The sequence below is a fragment of the Periplaneta americana genome, chromosome 1 (genome assembly GCF_040183065.1).
Source record: "Periplaneta americana isolate PAMFEO1 chromosome 1, P.americana_PAMFEO1_priV1, whole genome shotgun sequence".
In the NCBI taxonomy this organism is placed as follows: domain Eukaryota; kingdom Metazoa; phylum Arthropoda; class Insecta; order Blattodea; family Blattidae; genus Periplaneta; species Periplaneta americana.
In genome coordinates, this window is record NC_091117.1 from 176494787 (window position 1) to 176514344 (window position 19558).

At 36.1% G+C, this 19558-nt stretch overlaps 1 protein-coding gene across 1 annotated transcript in view; it reads right to left on the reverse strand.

Moving 5' to 3' along the window:
• Cubn (Cubilin) overlaps positions 1–19558 on the reverse strand; it is a 300325-nt gene that overhangs the window by 30807 nt on the left and 249960 nt on the right. The window contains exons 54-60 of the mRNA XM_069832790.1: positions 18665–18849; positions 18082–18222; positions 11175–11340; positions 5863–6057; positions 4949–5072; positions 3541–3767; positions 699–907 (exon numbers count right to left, since the gene is read on the reverse strand). Of these exons, the coding sequence (XP_069688891.1) occupies positions 699–907; positions 3541–3767; positions 4949–5072; positions 5863–6057; positions 11175–11340; positions 18082–18222; positions 18665–18849 (1247 nt within the window). The remainder of the gene's footprint in view (positions 1–698; positions 908–3540; positions 3768–4948; positions 5073–5862; positions 6058–11174; positions 11341–18081; positions 18223–18664; positions 18850–19558) is intronic.

Below are 19558 nucleotides of genomic sequence, written 5' to 3' on the forward strand. Positions count from 1 at the left end.
ATACAAATGGTAGTGATTTTGTAACTGGTATGTTGGCAGCTGAAACAAACAAATGTTGTCGGTACTGGAGTTCTATGAAATTAAAATTGTACTAGATTTCTGAGCCGGTTACCTGAAGCTAGAGAAATTTGAACATACTAATAACTAATATCAGTATTAATATTAATGCATAATAGTTATTTTATGTGTTGCGTTGTGGTTATAATTCAAGACTAGAGTCAGGTAAGTTTTCGGAGTTAGTACTAATATTTCATGTGGTAAAACAAAATACATTTTTAGGTTAGGTCTCGTGAATCAATTGTTTGCTCAAACCAATGAATTTCGTATTGCCAGACAAAATACCTAACATGTTGATCGCTTTCTCGTATAGTTTTCCTACGAAAATATGTTACTAATTATTGAATTATTTAGAATAACCTTCCAACATAAAGGTAAAGTACAGTAAGTAAATAAGTCATTCAGTACGTAGGATCGTGTGATATCTGATAACAGTTAGCAACACTGACAAGACGGCAATATTTACTGTTTAGGAACTGTTCTTACGTGATCCTCACTATAAAGCCATCGAAATTCTCAAGGGGAGAGTAGTATTCTTAGAGGGTTTTTCAATCATTTTCTGAATTTTTACTAAACCCGATCTTTAATTTTAGATGTCAGAAGTTACCTTATGTACAATTATTTATTTTGGAGTGACGTACCTCTACATAGGAACACGAGCAGTTGGTCGCACTGGTGGTGTTGGCGCTGGCATTACTGCAAGGCCTGATGTTGAGAGATGTGATGGTGAGTTGCACCTGCTGATCTCGTGCTCCCAGAATCATCCACTGGCAAGAGACAATTTGGTCAGAGGTGGCAATGGGTTGCAGTATGGCAGAACTTCTGTTCACCTGAATTGTACCACCACATGCTGCAACACGCATGAATTTCAATGAAGGGTAAAGGCATTTTTCAGTCTTGTTACAACTTACAGTATGTGTTACAAATAGTCTTAGTTCCGGTTCTAGACCTAATTCCTCCTCCTATGTACTCGTGTCCAATTATAACCAATTAAACGAAATCCACAGAAGTCTGCGAAGCCATGGCTATCCACAGATGTTACAACATATTGGCCTACTTATTTTTAAAGAAAACAGTGACACATGAAAATCTTGAGAATGAAAAGCTATAAACTTAAAAAAAATAGCTTCAAATTATACATGTATATAATATCTCTCCCATTTGGATGTCCAGGAGAGGCATGCTGGGGAAGGACACATTATGAAGCAACCCAACAGAGAAAATAAAATAAAATTGAGTATTGGAACCTGGGATGTGAGGACTCTTCTGCAAGCAGATAAGTTGGAAATCTTGAAGGACGAAATGAGAAGAAAAAGAGTGGATGTGTTGGGAATATTAGAAGTGAGGTGGGAAAATAATGACGAGTTGGTGAGTGATGAATTTAGGTTGTTTTACTGAAATGGTGAGTGCAAAGGAAGTCATGGTGTTGGTGTATTACTGGGACCACGTGTGAAAGATAAAGTGATATCAGTGCGTTATGTAGATGACCAGATGATTAAGGTGAGATTACTAGGGAAGAAAATAGATTTAGTGCTAGTGCTAGTGCTAGTGCTAATTTACATGCTGCCACATAGTGGATTAGCAGCCAAGGAAGTGGAAGAAAGCTATGACAAAATAGAAGAGATAATTGAGAAGGAGAAGAAAGGAGCATGCATAATCCTAATGGGCGACTGGAATGCAGTAGTAGAAGGACAAGATGGAAGAACAGTTGACAATTATGGATTAGGAAAAAGAAATGACAGAGGAGAATCTTTGGTGAATTTCTGTAAAACACATGCAATTATTGTTGAAAATACATTATTAAAAAAAAAAAAAATTTAAGCAAATTTTCAATAGAAAGTTGATACATTACAATCCACATCTGAGAATAGTAATGAGTACCTACTGAACTCATCTAGAAAGCTGTATACAGATAACAGCAGAAGAAACATAAGAAACCATGGGTCACAGGGAAAATGTTGGAGAAGATGGAGAAAAGGAGAAAACTGAAAAACACCAACATATAAAAAGGTAGAAGAAGCTACAGGAAACTAAAGAACGAACTAAGAAGAGGTAACTTTCTCCATTCTCCTGTAACTTCATACCTCTTAGCCCCGAATATTTTCCTAAGCATCTTATTCTCAAACACCCTTAAACTCTGTTCCTCTCTCAAAGTGAGAGTCCAAGTTTCACAACCGTACAGAACAACCGGTAATATAACTGTTTTATAAATTCTAACTTTCAGTTCAATCTATTTTACATCTTGATTACACAACTTTTAACACTATATCACTTTGGAAAACGTATTATGTCTTTCACGTGTTAAATTTTATGTTACCTAGTTAACATGTTTCGGCCTGCTATTGGCCATCTTCAGAAATGGTTGTTGCTGGTCTAGGCGCCTTTTGTTTTGTTTCCTGTAGAGATGTGTTTGTGTAGTGTAATGTGGAGTCAAAGAGTGTGTGTGTTCTGAAATTGAGTTGTGTGTTGAGGATTTCATTTGGATGTGTTTTTGTGTGTTTGTATATTTTGTATTGTTGTTGTTGTTGTTGTTGTTGTTGTTGTTGTTTTCTAATGCCAGGCGCTTGACAATAAAGTCATTTGACCTCTTGCACTCCAATATTTTTCAAAGATATTATCATGACCAGCCACTGAAGCACAGATTTTGAGGTGTTCCGAATCCATTTCTTGGTTTGAGTTGCACAATGGACAGTTAGGGGACTGATATATTCCAATTCTATGCAGGTGTTTGGCCAAACAATCATGGCCTGTTGCCAATCTAAATGCAGCTACAGGCGATTTTCGTGGTAAATCGGGAATTAACTGTGGATTTTGATGCAGAGAGTTCCATTTTTTCCCATGGGATTGTGTTATCAAATTTTGTTTGTTGAAGTCAAAGTATGTAGATTTAATAAATCTTTTCACAGAGTAATATGTAGATTTAGTAACAGGTCTGTAAGTAGCAGTGCTGCCCTTCTTTGCTAAAGCATCCGCATTCTCGTTTCCCAGGATTCCACAGTGGGATGGTATCCATTGGAATACAATTCTTTTATTGAGTGATATTAATTGAGAGAGCATTTTAGTTATTTCTGCTGTTTGAGATGAAGGTGTGTGTTTAGAGACGATTGATAGAATAGCTGCTTTGGAGTCTGACAATATAAGTGCATTTTTAAATTTACTGATGTGGCATAGAAGATTCCTGAGACTTTCACTTATTTTGTATTGTTCTAGTGTGTTTATTTTCTGGCTTTTTGGTTGGATGTGTAGAATTTCCATGTCTGTGTTGATGTCTCTGTATTTGTGGTTAGCATTTGTGATGTGTTCTGCATATGTGGAAGTGTTTTGTAATTTTGTTATGGCTGTGATGTGTTCTTTGAAATGGTCTGCCTGTCTGTCCTATGTAGAAGTTGTTGCAGGTGTTACATTTGAGTTTATATACGCCTGTGTACCTACTTAAGCAAATCTCGAAGAAGAAACAATGGAAAGCTACATATGAGTATGTACCTGTTTGGAAAATGACGGCAGCAGTGAAGCCTGGGTAATGCTGCGAGTAATCAGACACGAACTGCACCAGCATCTTGTTACCGGTCGAATAAAGGATGGGTGGGGGATTACTAATGTTCCCACAAAGTTGACCTAGCAACAAACTGTTGTTCATTGTGTCACTGTCAAACACTCGCACGAAGTCATAGTGGCACGAAAGACTGTACTCCACAACAAACGTTGAGAATCTACAAAAAGAAAAACAGTTAACTAGGTACTATATTTTTAAAATCAAAGAAATGACAATCGCAAAAAATATTCCACAGATTTACATAACAGGCCTAATATTCTAATAGGCATTCCACTGACAATTGATTCTGGCTTATTACTTCCGTTCACAAAAAGTTTTTGTTTTCGATTCAACATTTCGTTAGAAGAGGAGAAATTTTCCTACAAATGTTTGAACTTATCCCTGACAAACACAGTTGTTAATGTTCTTATGATAGTTTCAGCTATTGTTTAGTCAACTGTCCGAAGACAGATCTGAACCTCATACGTGATACCAAGAAGGTACCACTTATGAGGCAACTAGACCAGGAGATAATGGCGTAGGTTGGCCGTTCCATTTGTACACATCGCCAACTCACTACATATTACACTAGTCAGACTTCAGATCCATACAAACAATTGTTCTTCCTCTGACAAATATAGTCAAGTGAGATGTACTGCCTGGTAATAATAGGTGTACGGTACATATCAGCCAGAATCTCAATCAGAGGATATGTTTGAGCTGGTATAGGAACTAGTAGGGTTGCCTGCTAGGAACCTGGGTACTCAGCGAACCTTAGTGTGATCAGCCAATTGAGAATGCATGTAGGTCAGCACAATAGATTTAATATGGTCGCAGTGATGGTCATAGTGCCCCCTCCCTTAAATTCAGATTCAATTCAATTCCAGGTTGGTACGATATTCTAACTTTACAGAGCTGGCTGAGTGTCTGTCATTGTCATCTCTGCTGCCCGCACATCTACACTATGTTCACTGAAAGTTGACTCTTTCGTTACTGCTATTTTCACTTTTATTTTTCCAATTTTGCTACGACAACCTATACTTTCATTTTCTCGCAGCACACCAACGAATCATTTGCAGCACACCGGTTGAAAATGGCTGTTTTAGAAGTTGTTTCAAATATTATACTAACTTTTCCTCTCATATTGTGCATGTTGTCTCAGAACTGTATCAAGGAAACAAACAACTATCAACAATAAACAGTGTAAAACTAATAAACAATACTTCATCTTAAATGATGAACTCACAAAAGTAACTTCCACTTGCAACAAGGTAAGAAAAAGTGACAGAACGGAGTACAAAAAATGTATACGGAATATGCTTTGTTTGCAATTATTTATCATAGGTGAGATTCGCCAACCTGAGCAGTATGACATGGCCAACAGGAGCTGTGATGTTCCATGTGCAATTCGATCCTTCTAAGTACAGTCCGTTGAAGTGTGGGGATTGAATGATACCGGGCTGAGTCACATTTCCACCACAGCCTGTGAACAGGTTTCAATAAATGTTTCGAATTTCAGCATGATGATAGTTTCTGAAAGAGGAGAAGCAATCTCATCTCTCTTCTAACTTTAAAAATAGTCTACTATACTCATTTACATTTTCCATTTTTTCATACGGTGTAATGCTCTGGGACATGTCCTCTGAAGCTATAAAAATATTTAAACTTCAAAAGAAAATAATACAAATAATGAAACACATCTCTAAATGCATTTGAAGCAAATAAATTTTTCAAGACTTAAATACTTTACCACTTCTCTGCATCGACATTCTAGAAAAAGTTTGCTTCATTCATAAAAATCTTAACTATTTTAAAAGGAACTCTGAAATTCATGAACATAACACAACTTGTATACAAACTGTCATACTATTACCAAAAGTCTTAACAGTATAACAGTAATATTAAACATTTAAATTATGAATGTTAAATTGATACAGTTACATTTGACATGTTCTGTTTGGCCTAAAAATTGACGTTTTAACATGGATATGTATTTTTTTTGAGGTAAAATTATCAATTGATGAGAAAATCTAACATTTTTAGCATAACACGAAGTTCAAGAAGTCTCTGCTAGCTGGTGCACATGTCAAAGCATACGCATGCTGTCATCTGTCGAATGTTACATAATCTACTTGCAATTGAATATTTTAACAGCAAAATAAATGTTACCATTTTAAATAGTGTAAGTACACTGTTTAATTGAGATTTGACGAAGTTTAAACATTATGGCTAAGATTTCAAACAGCAGGCTAAACCAGTCTGCATGCACTCACTGTCCTCTTGGTATTTAAGCAGGAAGCCCTTTTGGTTGACAGACGAGTCAGTCTTGAAGGAGAGTAACACCATATCCTTGATCCACAGAGGTGGTGGGGCGTTGGTCCCACAGTACTTGCCCAACAAATCCAAGGAATTGACCCAACGATTTTTCTGGTATACTTTCAGCCAATCGAAGTAGCAGTCCCAGCTTTCTACACAAAAATACAAAGCTTATTACTGAAATAGTTCTTACTGGCTTTTAAGGAACCCGGAGGTTCATTGCCGCCCTCACATAAGCCCGCCATTGGTCCCTATCCTGAGCAAGATTAATCCAGTCTCTATCATCATATCTCACCTCCCTCAAATCCATTTTAATATTATCTTCCCATCTAAGTCTCGGCCTCCCCAAAGGTGTCTCTTTCCCTCTGGCCTCCCAACTAACAATCTATAAGCATTTCTGGATTTTCCCATACGTGCTACATGCCCTGCCCATCTCAAACGTCTGGATTTTATGTTCCTAATTATGCCAGGTGAAGAATACAATGCGTGCAGTTCTGTGTTGTGTAACTTTCTCCATTCTTCTGTAACTTCATCCCTCTTAGCCCCAAATATTTTCCTAAGCACCTTATTCTCAAACACCCTTAACCTATGTTCCTCTCTCAAAGTGAGAGTCCAAGTTTCACAACCATAAAGAACAACCGGTAATGTAACTGTTTTATAAATTCTAACTTTCAGATTTTTTGACAGCAGACTGGATGATAAGAGCTTCTTAACCGAATAATAACAGGCATTTCCCATATTTATTCTGTGTTTAATTTCCTCCCGAGTATCGTTTATATTTGTTACTGTTGCTCCCAGGTATTTGAATTTTTCCACCTCTTCAAAGGATAAATTTCCAATTTTTATATTTCCATTTCGTACAATATTCTCGTCACGAGATATAATCATATACTTTGTCTTTTCGGGATTTACTTCCAAACCTATCTCTTTATTTGCTTCAAGTAAAATTCCCTTGTTTTCCCTAATCGTTTGTGGATTTTCTCCTAACATACTCACGTCATCCGCATAGACAATCAGCTAGTTCTTACAGATTCAAAGTCTGCAATGATGAGTTCGATTCCTGGTCCTAATAAATAAGAATTGAGCTGGTATTTTCTTGGGAAACCAATAGTTAGCCTTAATTTCACATATACTACCTCATTATTACTGCACTATGTGGAAGTGTCAAACTTATACAACCTCTGACACATAGCAGATCCCAAAAAGACTCCAGTAACTCATACATTAGGCAATATTATAAATAAAAATGAAGATAACAAAATAAACAGAAAGGTATAAAAGATAGAGTGGAAGAGAATATATTAGAGCAGAATGAAACAATACTGCTGAGTTCTTCGTTACATTTGTTTTATTCCATATATCTTAAAATCAATTTTGAAGTGTAGTACAAATAAAAAAAAATATATATACAAAGGCAGAATTAGAGGGGGAGGGGCCCACGCTAACTGAAATTTCTCACAGTTTGTATTTTTTTTTCCCCCGTGACATGCAGTCTTTTAACTTCTGCTTGTGTGCACTTTCACTTTATATACTGTGTTCATCACAAAGACAGTCGATGTTTGTTAAATTTTACATTTCTGGCTCTTTAAAAAATGCATCTACTACTAGGGGAAATAAATCAATGGAATTATAATGACACGTGCATATAACATTTTATTGCAGCTACGTAGGCACATCTCCTATTGTAAATATTCTTAACAAACCCAACATTATCGAAGATCAACTAAACTGCCTTGTATTATTGTGAGTCGGGTAATGTTCATTGGGCCAAAGCTGTAAATCTATTATTTTATTACGTTGTTATAAAATAGCCTTATGCAGCAAGAGGTTCAGAACTGAGTTTGAGTTTTGTTGAGTATATTGTGTATCATAGTGAATTGTGAAATAGGAGAAAAGTTTTCTGGGCTATGAGGCCATGGTCCGTTAGTTGTGTGACCAAACGTTTCGTTCACCGCAGCAGTGAATGAAACGTTTGGTCACACAACCAACGGACCATGGCCTCATAACTCGGAAAACTTTTCTCCTATTGATGCCGGCCGTGAAAGCCAACACTCTAATATGAATTGTGAAATGTTTATTTTGTTTGTGAAAATATGAAAATGTCAAAAACAAATTCAAATAAGAAGCTTAAATTAAGCAATAAAGTAACCTTTTGATTTTTATAGGAATATTCAGAAACAGAACAGTGACAGTGTTAATGCAAATTATCCTAGCATTATAGACAGTGTTAATAGTCAAAAGGAAGTTTATTAATCTAATTCCAAGGTTGATCTAATAGAAAAAATGGCTAAATTGTGGGGGGAGTGATAAAAGTATACATGTATCATATTCGAACTCATACAATACGAGTTTCAATAACTTCTGAACTAGAAATAGACTGTTATGTGTATGTATGTATGTATATATGTATGTATGTATGTATTTATTCACACTGCAGTTGGGTATATACCCGGTGGCAGTGGTAACTAATTACACTCAATAATGACAATTAATAATAAACACAACTAATAAAAAACAATAATAATTAATAATAATAATAATAATAATAATAATAATAATAATAATAATACTTACTGGCTTTTAAGGAACCCGGAGGTTCATTGCCGCCCTCACATAAGCCCGCCATTGGTCCCTATCCTGAGCAAGATTAATCCAGTGTCTATCATCATATCTCACCTCCCTCAAATCCATTTTAATATTATTCTCCCATCTACGTCTCGGCCTCCCTAAAGGTCGTTTTCCCTCCGGCCTCCCAACTAACACTCTATATACATTTCTGGATTCGCCCATACGTGCTACATGCCCTGCCCATCTCAAACGTCTGGATTTAATGTTCCTGATTATGTCAGGTGAAGAATACAATGCGTGCAGTTCTGTGTTGTGTAACTTTCTCCATTCTCCTGTAACTTCATCCCTCTTAGCCCCAAATATTTTCCTAAGCACCTTATTCTCAAACACCTTTAACCTATGTTCCTCTCTCAAAGTGAGAGTCCAAGTTTCACAACCATACACAACAACTGGTAATATAACTGTTTTATAAATTCTAACTTTCAGATTTTTTGACAGAAGACTAGATGACAAAAGCTTCTCAACCGAATAATAACACACATTTCCCATATTTATTCTGCGTTTAATTTCCTCCCGAGTGTCATTTATATTTGTTACTGTTGCTCCAAGATATTTGAATTTTTCCACCTCTTCGAAAGATAAATCTCCAATTTTATAGTTCCATTTCGTACAATATTCTGGTCACGAGACATAATCATATACTTTGTCTTTTCGGGATTTACTTCCAACCCTATAGCTTTACTTGCTTTAACTAGAATTTCCGCGTTTTCCTCAATCGTTTGTGGATTTTCTCCTAGCATATTCACGTCATCTGCATAGACAAGAAGCTGATGTAACCCATTCAACTCCAAACCCTGTCTATTATCCTGAACTTTCCTAATGGCATATTCTAGAGCGAAGTTAAAAAGTAAATAATAATAATAATAATAATAATAATAATAATAATAATAATAATAATAATAATAATAATAATAATAATAACAACAACAAGGAGCATCCTAAATTAAATGAAGCATGGTCACTTAAAATAACATTTAAAGTAAATCTAAATTGGTATCTTAACCCTTAAGTTCGAACTAAGACCCACAAGTGTGACAGGTTCATACCTGCACAAGTACCTTTCGGCACTACACTTATTTCTCTGTCAACTCACTTACTGCACTGATTCTACCAGGGGCGTATACTGGTTAAAGGGTTTGGGCTACCGGTGACCCTATTATTACACAAAATATATCTAACAATTACTTAATTTTAATTACTATGGTAAAACTAATAATACAAAATTATTACATTATGTTATATTATAAACTTTTTCTTTTGTAATTTCCTTGGGCTACTGCCGGTAGCCCCGGTAGCCCGCAAAATACGCCCCTGGATTCTACCTGATTTCACTGACACTTCTAACCATTTCACTGTTCAAATACTTTGCACAGCCACTTCACTGACACCAACACACTTTACTTACACAATAGACTTCACTGACACTACACACTTCACTGACACAACACACTTCCTCACTGATAGAACACTTCAAATAACAAGATATCAATTACACCCTTTAAATAGTGTGTATAATATACTACCGTCTATTAGTAAAGTTCTTAAGCCTATTTTTAAATTCATTTTTGGTTATTGGTAAAGCATTCCAGTCCCTGATAGTACAATTGAGAAAAGAAAACTTTCCAGTGTCCGTCCTCTGTCTTCTTTCCTTCAATTTATATGAGTGGTCGTTCCTTGAAGAGTAATTTGGCGGCTGCAACCTATTTTTTATTTCTCTCCAGGCAGGCTCACCTCTGTATGTTTTGAACATTGCGCATAATCGAATTCGCGTTCTCCTGGCCTTGAGTGTGTCCCATTTTAATGGTGAATTATTACGACAACACTTGAGAGCCCGTTTTTTAATCTTTTCCAGTGTCTTAATATGTTCTAATCTGTAAGGATCCCAACCTGCAGCACCATATTCCATTACTGGACGAACGTTATGTTAACGATCATTCAATTTCTGATAGTCTGATTGTTCATAAAGAAGATATAAATTACATTTGTTTTGTAATGTGTAAGTCACGAGATTTTATTGCCGAAAGCTGACATGCTGAGTCACTAAGTGGACTATCACTTTCGAACAGCTACGTACTAAGCAAAACCTGTTTCCATGTGTAGGCCTACCGATACATTACAACCAAATGAAAAAGGAGAAGAAAAGCAGAAAATGTGTTACAGTAAAGAATATAGGCTAACTCGAAAATGGAAGTAAAAAGTGGCGAGGGAGGAGATGGTTTAGGAAAGAATAAAATAGAATATAACATCATAGAACAGGAGACAGAATTCATCACAAGGAACAAAGAAAAGGAACAGAGTAGAATAGACTAAAACTACGATAAGAATAATGATTATATGATTTGGAAGAATAATTTGTAGTTTATTTAAAAGTACTAGTTTTATCCTGCTGATTCATCGAGACACTGAGAAAAACCATGAAAAATCTCTTAGTAAACCAGAGCCAGAAATTGCACTATCGAATGCTATTTATTTAAAATTGATATCTTGAGAAGGTCTACTTATCGGTAGGTATAGCTTAGTTAGCAGATAGCATCACGCCAAAAGACTGGGGATACATCAACCCGACACATTAGCTATTTGGCTAACAGTGAGTCAATTATGTGATTTAAAATGAATTACAGTACTGTAAAGAATTTTGTACCTTCTAATTCAAACACTTCGAATTCCACCATGACAGAACGTCCTGGAGCTAAGATGGTGTAGTTGCAATAAAGATTAAAGCCGTAATGCGTAGGAAATCCTGGAGACATGATGTGGCCACTCTTACTGTTGCTGATTACACCACCACAGCCGACATCGAAGCGGGCCTAAAAGAAGAAGGCAGTCACACATCGAACTTACTGTATACATCTTGTGTAGTTTTCTATTTAATTACATTTTCAGAATCAAGTTTCATATCCATTGTTCAAGAATTAAAACAGAAAATCAATATCCCGAATTTAAAAGAAAACTTACAAATTAAACCAAACCCTTTAACTCTATTAAATATAAAATATAATCTAAATTTAACAGAAGAAATACTGAAATCAGAAGTAAACACTGAAATACTGAAACAATTGTCTTTAGAGACAATTAATATTAGATACCCTCCACAAAACTGGCTTCATTTATACACCGACGGATCCTTGATCTCCAGAGAACAAGGTGCCAGTGCAGGTGTTATGTGCTGTCTCTTCTCACTTTATAGATCTCTTGGATATGGAACAACAAGTTTTGATGGTGAAATCATTGCAATAAGTGAATGTCTCAGGAATCTTCTATGCCACATCAATAAATTTAGGAATGCAGTTATATTGTCAGACTCCAAAGCAGCTATTCTATCAATCGTCTCTAAACACACATCTTCATCTCAAACAGCAGAAATAACTAAAATGCTCTCTCAATTAATATCACTCAATAAAAGAATTGTATTCCAATGGATGCCATCCCATTGTGGAATCCTGGGAAACGAGAATGCGGATGCTTTAGCAAAGAAGGGCAGCACTGCTACTTACAGACCTGTTACTAAATCTACATATTACTCTGTGAAAAGATTTATTAAATCTACATACTTAGACTTCAACAAACAAAATTTGATAACTCAATCCCAAGGGAAAAAATGGAACTCTCTGCATCAAAATCCACAGTTAATTCCCGATTTACCACGCAAATCGTCTGTAGCTGCATTTAGATTGGCAACAGGCCATGATTGTTTGGCCAAACACCTGCATAGAATTGGAATATATCAGTCCCCTAACTGTCCATTGTGCAACTCAAACCAAGAAATGAATTCGGAACATCTCAAAATCTGTGCTTCAGTGGCTAGTCATGATAATATCTTTGAAAAATATTGGAGTGCAAGAGGTCAAATGACTTTATTGTCAAATGCCTGGCATTAGAAAACAACAACAACATTTTCAGAATTGGTGACACTACATTTAAATATGGAGGAATAGTGGAATTACAATGCTAGGAGAAAACAAAGTACCAGTACTCAAAATGGAATGTCTCAAAAACGGCTTTGTTCCCTGCTAAGTCATACTACATAATTATATACTAGGAAACAAATCCCAGTCTTTCTGATGTAGAAACATCAATATATTGCGCTATTTCTTGGTTTTCTGAAGAATTGTATCTGAGACTGGAAGTCAATGATTTATGCTAAATTAACATGACCTATGTTTTAATAAGCTTAAGGTTCAGTTGTTTGGATGGTCAGCTATAGGCCTATATGATATAACAGAGAAGGCGATTCTAAAGATCTCGGACATTGTGATGAGAAATTATAAATATTGGTAATAACAGTGGCGGTTCCTCGGGGGAGGGAAGGGAGGAACGTCCTCCTCACATTTTCTTCTTTTGAAAGTAAATAACCAAATGAATTATGTGCCTTGAAATTCAAGGAAGATTCGATAATTTTTAAGTTCACAGCTATAAGAAAAACTCGGTTGATCGAGTTTTAAACGATGCACGCTCATGTGCTGCTATAAAACTGTGAGAAAGATGAGAATTGTTTGTGTGGAGGAAAGTCAATTCATTCCTCCTTCACTGCAGTTAGTACACATATACAACAGCGCACTAGCGGCCAGAGAAAGAAGCAGAGTTTTAAAGCGAGTAAATGAATGGAGAGGGAGGAGATTCTCCTCTGAATCAGTGCATGGGCGGGAAATAGAAACCGACTGGTCGTGCAGCAAGCTCACTACCACTGCCATCTAATGATGCTGCATTCAACCAGACTATAATACATCTAGGAGGAGGCACAATAAAAACAGTTTTAACGCAACGCTATGAAAGGCACCATATAAACTTAAAAAAAAAATTATAAATCAAAAATATTATTCATTGCACTTTATATAAGCTACTATCCATGGTTTGAAACTTTCAAGGATATTTGAAAGTTAAAGTCGAGTTTATATAAAACAAAGAGGAAGTAGTTCTACGTTAGTATCGTAGATCTTTTTGGCCCCTGAAATTCACTTCCGTTCATTGTGTACTAGACAGGGCAACAGCCAAATTGTCAGTTTTGTACAAATATATTTGAAATTGAAAGTAGGTACTCCAAACTACATTATTTTTAACATAAAAAATTAATTGGCCACCGGCAACTTTGAACAATAATGGTAGTATGACTTTTCAAGAACTGATATTCTTCAAAAGCATGTGATACTGAACTTGTAAAATGTACATGTGGTAACACAGACCACGTGGGTGGGTACAGTGTTCTCGCTTTCCTCAGATTATTTCCCATTCCCACTTCCGCGGTTCCGATTACATGTTTCTAGCTATAGTCTCTTCCAACACGTGTGATGCTGTAGTGTGCTCGAAAAATGCTGCGAGGTGAATTTCCTTGTAATTGTTAATTTGTGCAATTATTCAACAATGAATGGAAGTGAAAACATAATATATTTTGGAAAATTTAGGAAACTCAGTTTACAAGAACAGATTATTGGTATACAAAAGGAAAGGCCAACCCCAACACTACCTGGTCTTACATGTATGCATGTTAAGGAAGAACACATTAATATACAGTAAATTTAATTTATGGAGGTCTGAAGAAAAAAACGTATATTTGAGAAAAAAGTATAACTGAAATGGTATTTGATTACATCTGAAACGGCATTAATAATTAACAACATGCAATTATTTTACAAAAAAAAAGTTGGTTACAAACACATTTCCTTTTTCTTCCACTCATTAGAATTAAAAAACTATTCAGTAACCTTCTTGTCATAACAAGTTTAGTCTACTGTCAAAATATTTTCAGTTTGGAGAGATGTTAGGTTATTGGTAGTTATAATTCAGTGCAGTCACAGCTTTGGACCTGGATTCTCATTGTTTAAAATGTTCTATTTCTTCCCTCTGCACATACCAGTACTTCTATCCCCTCTGAATTGATTCTTCGACTAGTGCATAACTGATTTAATGAAGCTACATTTGCAGAGACAAGAATGGGCAGCTTCGAATTTCCAATAATCTCAAAGCCAACCACATATTAACAATGAACATGTACCAGTACTGAACCGTATTTACGTGATTATAATACCACAGTTAAGTATATACAGTTGCGAAGCTCAATACTTATTAAATATGCATACATAGATAGTTGCTGACGACCAGGATCGCTACTATCGTCTCAGCACAGACCCTTTCCCGAGCAGACGATAGTGTATGGAGCTCAGTGAAATATTATATTATAACTTTATTGCGTATCAGTGCCAAGTTTTATTTAGTGTAATGTGTCCATAAGTTCCGTTTACTTCTTATTGCATAATTTGTTGCAGAAATAATTACAAAACTGTGTTATTTTCATGTGAAGAGAATTTTACATGTTAACATAATCTATTCGCATCAACATTTTAAGTTTAGAATGGAAGCTATTTTGAGGTTTAATAAAAAAGAATTTATATTGTGATTTTAATTTAACACATCTACCTTCCTTAATTGTAGATAGAAAATTTACCATACCACTCCTATGAAATTAGTGTACGTACGATTGTGTTACTTCGTCTCTTAAGAAGTAGATAAATACAATAATTCAGTACGTACTCGATTGTAGTATTAAAATACAGACAAATTGAATGTGCGGCGTATCGTACATGACATTATGCTTAATTATAATGTATAATTGCGAATATAGGAATATAAATAATAACCTATAATTTCCATATGATATAACATAGGCCTACATACTGCATGTAATGGCAGGGCATTGGAGACTTTGTAAATCTAGTTGCTCAGTAATAGCGCTATGAGATTACCGTATTTCAATATAGTCAAGTGTCCGAAGGCCAATAAGGCAGCACTCATAAAGCGGTGGAACTAGCACTGAGGTAGTTCCTGCGATTTCGGAAGTGAAAATCATTGAATTTATAAGAGATGTGCGTATTATTTTCAATGGTATAAATATGGTATTTTCGCGTTCTAAAATTTTCACGATGAACCTAATTTTGAACAAAATTTAATTAGAGCGTATAAATGAATGTGTTGTACATCTCAAAGTTTAATATATGAACGTATAAATGAGAAAAACGTGTAAATGAAAAAAATTAACTTGGAAAATATTGAAATTTTGCCATGACTTCAGAAAAGAAAAAACGTATAAGCGTGAAAAACGTATGTGAGAAACATAAATAAAGTTTTACTGTATTAGCTTGCTTATTGAAACTCGAAGATGCTGTAAGGTTGCTGAGAAATTTAACAGGCTCATCTAGAGCACCAGGGGACAACACAAGATACTGGGACGAAATTGATTAGCAAATTTCGTAAGTCTGTCACCGTCGCAGATCTCCTCGGGAGTGGTGGTCGTCCACAATCATTCACTGATGAGATCGCATCCACGTTTGTGCCATTAGTTGTCAAGAGCGTCAGAAAAGTACTCGACATTTGGCCTTGCAGATCAGTGTTAGTCAGCACCGTACACTGAAGATAAGCAAGTGGCACCCATACAAGATGCAACCATTGCATCACATGACCTAAGATGATCCACATTGTCGGGTTCAATTCTGCAAGTGGACTATACTTCGTCCCATAATGCCTGACAGGAGAAGTAAACATTGCCAACAGTGGAGGAGAGAAGTATAATTGCTATTCAACCAATGACAGAGGTTTCATTCCATGCTTATCCTAAAGTTGGGCTGGGGTAGAATGCTTCAGACCGCCCAACTTCAAGGCAAATGTGGAATGAGACCTCTGCCACTGGTTGAATAGCAATTATACTTCTCTCCTCCTCTGCTGGTAATGTTTACATCTCCTGTCAGGCATTGAGGAATGAAGTATAGAGAACATGTAACATTCTCTTTTATGATGAGGCGTACTTTTACCTCAATTGGAAGGTAAATCGTCAAAATGTTCGGTATTGGATCAACAACAATCCTCATTGGTTGACAGGGAATAAAATTCAAGGTGGTGCGAAGATAATGGTTTGGTGTGGAATGAGGGTCAAGTGTATGATCGACTCCAACTTCACTGAAGGGACCCTAACAGCTGTAAAACACAAGAAGATGCTGAGACCACTGTCATGTCAGTGCAATGATGTTGAATGAGGTAGGACAAATTTCCAGTGTTCTTCCAGTAAGATGGGGTAGCACCCTATTGCAGTGTGGTTAGATCAGCAGCTTCCTGGCTGCTGGGATCCACAAGATTAGCTGGCACGGTCCTTGACCTTACTATACTATCCTTGACTTTCACCTCTGGAGTCGCTTGAAAGTTATGATGTACAAAGTGAACATTTTTAACCTTGAACATTTGAGACAGTGAATCATCAATGCCTGTGCCACCACATCACCAGCAGAGCTGCGGACTATTTGTTGTGATTGAGAAGATCGTCTGGAGCTTTGCATCACTTGTAACAGAACATATTGAAAATATCTTGTGGAAGCACATTCTTGTCCTTATGAGGTGTCATGCTCCTATGTATGGAGACTTTTGGCCCACTATGTATAATAGTGTAGAATACAGGACCCCTCTAACAAGTATCCTAGGAAGTCAGAGTATCTGTATCATGAATTTGAACTTAGTTAGGGGTTCCATTTTGTTAGCTTTTGTGAGAGGAATTTTTCCGAGTTCTCTGCTAATAGCATGTGTGCTTCCCAAGGCAAGTGGTCCGTGATTCGATTCCCGGCATTGGCGAAGGTTTGTTCCCATTTTACGGGACTAGATATTTATTCATTTTCTTGTACTTCTCTTGTGATGTCTCAGCAGTGGCTTTGCTTCATGCTGACTGCAAAATCAGGAAGACCGGTTATGTGAGAGAATCTGGTGTTCGATCCAAAGACATACCCTTCCCTAAACCACATTGGACTGTAAGTCAATTTTATACCCATTTTTGTTCCGATAAGTTTTGTTAATTTAACAATATTTTCTTCAAGTCCGCCATAAACTTATCTTATATAATAATGTGATATTTTTATTTCATTCTACTTGATGAACGTTTTCGGCTTTGTAAGCCATCTTCAGATCTCTGTTACCTCTATTGAACTCTTGTGCTGATGTGCAATGGGTTACTTAGACCATATTGTACTAAAATATAAAATATAAAATATAAGATAAAATTAATGAATGCACATATTTAAAAATGATAACATACTAATATGGAGGTTTTGCAGCGTATACAGTCCTTTCAGATGTGAAACAATTATTTCCTTATGACCTTTTACATAGTAACTGTCATGAGATTGCATTTACAAGTGGTTATTGTATAATTATGAATCATTAAAATTCGTTGGAATAGATATGCAGCATCATGCTTGGATTTACGCAGCGCCCAGGAATGATCTTGTGGTCTGAAAGGTATGGCAGAGGTGTGTCCTGTACTGATGTCGGATGAGCCACAAGTGCGGTAGGGCGTTGCGTTTACAGAATGACTGTAAGTCGGTAAAAAAAAGGGAGGTAAAATAAGGCAAAAAGAAAGAAAGTAAAAGATTTTTCCAATTACGTCATACTTCGGTTTCAACAATCAGTCGTTTTGCCATTATTTCTTTATCGTTATCTCATTACTTTGTAGTCTGTGATTGACTTCATAGTTCGAAAGTTAATTTTCAATAATATTTCATTAAATTAAGTTAGACAACCTTAAAGCCTGAGTTGGCACCTCCAGAGTTGCTACGAAACAGCACCCGCATCTGAGAGCCAGTTGAATTGATTGTGGGTGGCTGGTTGCGACCGCATAGTGTGTTCATTAACACCCATGCATTTCCAATGTAGTTAAATATCTGAAACAGGATTTACATAGTAAAATACATATTTTATTTAAACATATTGTGCTTTACGATTTTTCAATTTCACAAATTTATAGTAAAAACTAAAGTTAAGATTGAAGATAATAATGTTCAAGGGTGTGTAACATTTCATGACTTACGGACCATAGTTTAATTTATTAAGCGGAATTTGATATATTGCATAAACAGAAGCAAAAAAAAAAAAAAACTACGCAATGAAATTATACGTTTGAAGAATAGGAAAGCAACATAGAAGCTTGGCCCACATTAAGAAATTGATTAGCAATACAATATATTCTAATGCACAACATATAATAAAAATAGCACGAGACTTGCAAAGAGGGCTGGAAGGCTTGGTCAAAATATCACTGAATATAGGTATTGGAACGGGTTAGTTAGTTGAAGTGAGTAAAATGGAGAGGAGATGTCATTTCACCTGCACAAAGTCCTGTGTACAGTCTGTAGACTGCTCTATGTCAAAGCGTTCGATAAAACTAAGGGAAATGAAGTAGCCCTCCTGAAACTTGATGTCCCAAGTACACTCAGAGTTCGGTGGGTAGTTTGCTGGGAACTTTGGAGTCGTGAAGGTGCTTCCAGAGGTCTGTAGGATACCGCCACAACCTGTAACACAACAACGTTACACTTGTGGCCCAGAGTCTGGAATCCTGTAGTTCCTGTTGCGTAATTCGTTCATTCATTCATCCACTCACTCATTTATTCACTCTAATTCATTATCCAAATTCATAGATTAGGCCTATCCTCTTATTCACTCACTTACGGGTCATTCCATGTAAAAACAGCAAATTTAACCTAAATGCTGTGGCACACTTCTTTCAATTGTCAATCTTCTTAATGTATCCAGCTGTTTGCTGACAACATAAAGTCCACTATAGTCCACTGTAGTCTATTCAGTTGTTGTTTTTCACGAGAAATGAGGGGTATTTTGATCGGTGTTCATTATAGATGCCTGTTGCTAGTAGCCAGAGGTGGGGTGTAGTCAATATATACTGCGGGGCTGTGTCTTCTGCAACTGGTACTGATGATTTTAATTTACTTCTTTTGTGGTTTATGGATGGACAGTATAGAAGAATGTGTTCCAGATCTTCATCATGATTATTACACCACAGACAAGTAGGATTGCACACTTCTTTCAGATATGTCTGAAATTTTGTGGCAAAGGAACTGAACTAAGTGTGCTTAAAAATAACTGAAAAACATTTTGCCTCAAATGGCAATAGTTTTTTTTTAAATTTGAGTTGAAACTTGTAAGAAATTTGTTTTATTCTTGCTTGAAATTTAGTCACAATATATTAGTAAAAATAATAAACAG